Source organism: Chaetura pelagica, unplaced genomic scaffold (assembly GCF_000747805.2).
Source record: "Chaetura pelagica isolate M959 unplaced genomic scaffold, ChaPel_1.0 scaffold24, whole genome shotgun sequence".
Classification (NCBI taxonomy): Eukaryota; Metazoa; Chordata; class Aves; order Apodiformes; family Apodidae; genus Chaetura; species Chaetura pelagica.
This window is the reverse complement of record NW_009953077.1, coordinates 4,000,271-4,004,704: the sequence shown is the minus strand read 5'-3', so window position 1 is coordinate 4,004,704 and position 4,434 is coordinate 4,000,271. Positions and strand designations below refer to the sequence as shown.

The 4,434-nt window shown below is 63.0% G+C and overlaps 1 protein-coding gene across 1 annotated transcript in view; it reads left to right on the top strand.

Annotated features, from left to right (window-relative positions):
• The window catches only part of BSN (bassoon presynaptic cytomatrix protein), an 80,676-nt gene that overhangs the window by 72,895 nt on the left and 3,347 nt on the right, over nucleotides 1-4,434 (top strand). Inside the window, 3 exon segments of the mRNA XM_009996958.1 lie at nucleotides 6-1,211; nucleotides 1,945-4,051; nucleotides 4,357-4,427. Of these exon segments, the coding sequence (XP_009995260.1) occupies nucleotides 6-1,211; nucleotides 1,945-4,051; nucleotides 4,357-4,427 (3,384 nt within the window).

Genomic DNA, 4,434 nt, shown 5'->3' with positions numbered 1-4,434 from the left:
TGCAGCAACAGCTGGAGGAGCAGAAGCGACAGAAGAGCACCTTCCCTGAGCCCCCTGCCCGACCACCCGAGGGGCCTGCTGAGGTGCCGCGGGGACCACCACAGAGCCAGGGACTGCCAGAGGGGCCTCCTGGTTCCCGGTACCCCACACCACAGCGTCCACTCAGCAGCTCAGCCTCCGACATGTCGCTGCAAGTTGAGGAGCCCTGGGAGCCCAGCCGGGGTATCAAGAAGAGGAACTCGATGCCACGGCTGCGGGACGCATATGAGAAGGAGACAGCACGGGAGGCCACTGCGGCGAGGAAGGTGGCGGACAGCAGTGTGCAGACAGACGAGGAGGATGGTGAGGAGCGGTACCTGCTGTCGCGGCGGCGGCGGACGCGGCGCAGCGCTGACTGCAGCGTGCAGACAGACGAGGAGGACAGCGGGGAGTGGGAGCAGCCCGTGCGCCGCCGGCGCTCTCGGCCCTCCCGGCACACCGAGGTTGGCGCTGAAGGCAAGGCAGAGGGGACGGCCCGTGCCATGGCCAGCGTGGGCATCCAGACCATCAGTGACTGCTCAGTGCAGACAGAGCCTGACCAGCTCCTCCGCGTGTCCCCTTCCATCCACATCACTACCCACGATCCCCGGGTGGAGATTGTCAAGTACATCTCAGCCCCAGAGAAGACGCAGAGGGGCGAGAGCCTGGCCTGCCAGACAGAGCCAGAGCCAGCCCCCCAGCCTGGCATCGTGGTCCCCCAGCTGACGGTGCCCACCACCATTACACCCTACTCCACCAACATCCAGATGGTGAGCACGGGCCCCCTGGACCCCCATGCTGTCCGGCAGCAGACCCTGGGCAAGTTCGAGAAGAAGAAACCAGATCCCCTGGAAATTGGCTACCAGTCCCATCTGCCAGCCGACTCCCTCTCACAGCTGGTGACCCGCCAGCCACCCCGCTCTCCCCAGGTCCTCTACTCACCTGTCTCTCCCCTCTCCCCCCACCGCCTCTTGGAGTCCTCCTTTGCCACCAGCGAGCGGCTGAACAAGGCTCACGTCCCCCCCCAGAAGCACTTCACCACCGACTCAGCCCAGCGCCAGCAGACACTGCCGCGCCCCATCAAGACCATGCAGCGCTCCCTCTCCGACCCCAAGCCCATCAGCCCCACCGCTGAGGAGGCTGGCAAAGACAGGTTCTCCCTCTACCAGCACCCGCTGCTTCCCGGCACCCAGGTATGTCAGTGTTGAGAACAGGCTTTTCCTCAGGGAACAGCCCCAGGAGGCACCTCAGGATGTTTCGATTTCATTAGTGCTGCAACAATTAATATTTTAAAGGGCTGTGGATGGCAGCTGGCGGGCACGGACACGAGCAGGGAAGCTGGCAGCCAGAGGGAGGGCCCAGAGCTCCCCTGGCAGCAGGCAGGAGTTGCTGCTGGGTGACAGCATCAAGGCTGACCCGTCCCCTGTCCCCTGCCACAAGTGGGTCCCCCTCCTCTCCCAAGGAGCTGCCATGCATTACTCCCTTTGGAGTTGCAGCAGCTCTTGCTCCCACCTTCTCCCCCCCAGATGGTGGTTGCCTTGTGCAGCCAAGCACCCTGCAAAGAGCTCCAGGGGGAGCAATTCCTGGGGCAGTTCCCAGCCTGGCTTCTCCCCCAAGCTCTGCTGCCAAGGGCCCGAGGACAGAAAGCAGTTTTTGCAGCAGGCAGCAGCGCGCAGGCGGCCAGCCCAGCACTTGGCTGACTGCCACCCCCGGTAATTACTCACGGGAAGCAGCCCTGCCTGTTACTTCCATCCTATTTATCACGCTTTTACATAAATGCCGCTTCCTCGGTGTGTGGGGGGACACGTGCACAGCAGTCTGCCTCACGGCAGCCCTGGGGCATGGGTGGAGCTCTGGGTACCCAGGGTGGGGGGCACAGGCAGACACCCACGTGCACCCCTGACCTGCTGTCCCTTGGCTTTGTAGGTGGGGGCGCTGCAGTCGAGCCCACTGGCGCGCAAGGTAAAGCGGACACTGCCCAGCCCGCCGCCTGAGGAACCCCACGTCCCGCTGGCCAGCCCAGCCACCTCCCAGCTCTACCTGAGCAGCCTGGCCACCAAGGCCACCGCGCCAGTCACTAAGGCCAGCCTGCTGAAAGAGCTGGACCGCGACCTGAAGCTGGTGGAGCATGAGGCCACCAAGCTGCGGAAGAAGCAGGCAGAGCTGGATGAGGAGGAGAAGGAGATTGATGCCAAGTTGAAGTACTTGGAGCTGGGCATCACCCAGCGCAAGGAGTCACTGCTGAAGGAGAGGGGCCACCCATACCTGCGTTGCCCCGGGGACCGCCGCGACTACCTGTCTGACAGTGAGCTGCACAGCCTGCGCCTCGCCACCTATGAGGGCGCTGGCCTGCGCCCCACGCCTGCTGGGCAGTACCCCGACTTTGCTGCCGCCGCTGCCTCCTATGGCGCCTACCCCTATCCAGCCCCACCAGGCCCCACCGCCTTCCCACCAGCACGCCTGCAGCACCCCCAGTACCCTGCAGCCAGCACCACTCAGGATGGCTTGCCGGCAGCCCCGCTGTCTGCCTTCGCCTCACCTGGCACCTTCCCAGCCCCCAGCACTGCGTACCCAGAGCTGGGCACACCAGGCCAGCCAGGCTTCCGGCCCCAAAACCCCTACCAAGCCCCCAGTACCTTCACCGGGGTGGCCAGCGTGCCAGCAGCACAGCCCACCCTCTTCCAGACCCCAGCAGACGTAGCTGGCGGGCACCAGAAGCCACGGCAGACCTCACTGGCTGACCTGGAGCAGAAGATCCCCACCAACTACGAGGTCATCAGTGCAGCCACCAGCTCCTCCACTATTCCTGATGTCACCTTCAGTGCCACGACAGCAACCAGTGGCTACGAGCAGTACAAGGCGCCCGAGGCCCGGCCAGCTGAGAGAGCCGGTGCAGCACAGGGCCCCTCAGCTAGCTTCTCCTCTGAGTCCCTCTACACCAACCTGGAGCAGAACATCCCCCGTAACTACGTGATGATTGAGGACATCAGCGAGCTCACAAAGGAGAGCCCAGTAGTGGAGGGGCAGAAATCTGAGCCGGCAGGCACAAGCACTGACATCCGCCATGGCAGAGAGAAAAGTGACCTGGGGGATGCTGAGGGCTCCAGCAGGCCCTGCTGCTACACCAAAGCTGAGGAGGAGTCTGAGGAAGACATCTATGACCACCATGGCTCTGACTATCGAGGAAAGAACAGCTACCACCGGGGCATGGAAAGCAATGGCAGGGTGTCAGGGAGCTCCACCAGCTCATCCTACTACTATGGGGATAGTGATTACCGGCACTCCTCACGGGCAGACAAGCACGGCTCTGGCGTGGCACTGCCAAAGCATTCCTCCAAGAATCTGGCACCTGCCGTTGTCTCCTCAAAGCGCAGCAAGCACAGGAAGCAGGGCATGGAGCAGAAGATCTCCAAGTTCTCTCCCATTGAAGAAGCCAAAGATGTGGAGTCAGACCTGGCCTCCTATGCAGTGACAACCTCAGTTGGTAGCAGCAATGTGGCCTCCAGGGCCAAGAAGCTGCAAGATGAGATCACCTATGGCCTGAAGAAGAATGTCTATGAGCAGCAGAAGTACTATGGTGTCTCCAGCCGGGATCTGGTGGATGAGGAAGAGAGGGTCTATTCCACAAGCAGCAGAACCCGCTCCTCTGGCTATGGGGTGGAAAAGTCCTCTGGCCGGGAGGTGGGCAGTCGGAGCAAGTCCTACGAGCGGGAGGTTATAGAGCGCTCCCAGAAAGGCAGTTCCAAGCCCTCATCCCTTGGCATGAGCCAGAGCCGCGGGCGGGCTCCCATCCGCACACAGCCCTCAGAGGAGGAGAGCCCTGTCAGCCCGCTGGGGAAGGTGGTGGGAGGGACACGCTCTGTGGGGGGCCCTGGCCCTCAGTCGGCGGGGGACCCCTGCTCACAGTTCTGCTCCAGCCACTCGTTGCCTGATGTGCAAGAACACATCAAAGACGTGCCAAGGAGTCACTCGTACAAGCACGAGGAAGGCTACGGCATGGACGATGCCCATTGCGTTGTCTCGGACAGTGAAGGTAACGGCTCCCTGTGGTGACCACCCCAGAGCATGGCTTCCCGGGGCATGCCTGTCTGCTCGTACGCAGAGACACTCTCACTGCCTCAGTTTGCTTGACACGTGCCTTCCTCCCCCTGCCCCGGGTATTCGGTGGTAGCCGGTCCCACGTGGCCCCCCGCCGTGCCGCGCCGCGTCCCATCCCTACCGGCACGGGCTGTTCCCCGCACGCGTGCCCGCTGCTTGCCTCTCCCACCTCATTGCATGGCTTCCGCCCGGGCAGCCTCGAGTGAGCGACTGACTGTGGTTTGTTTTTGGTTTCTGAAGCCTATCATTTGGGTCAGGAGGAGACAGACTGGTTTGATAAGCCCAGGGAGGCACGGGCGGAGAGGGTCAGGCACTACG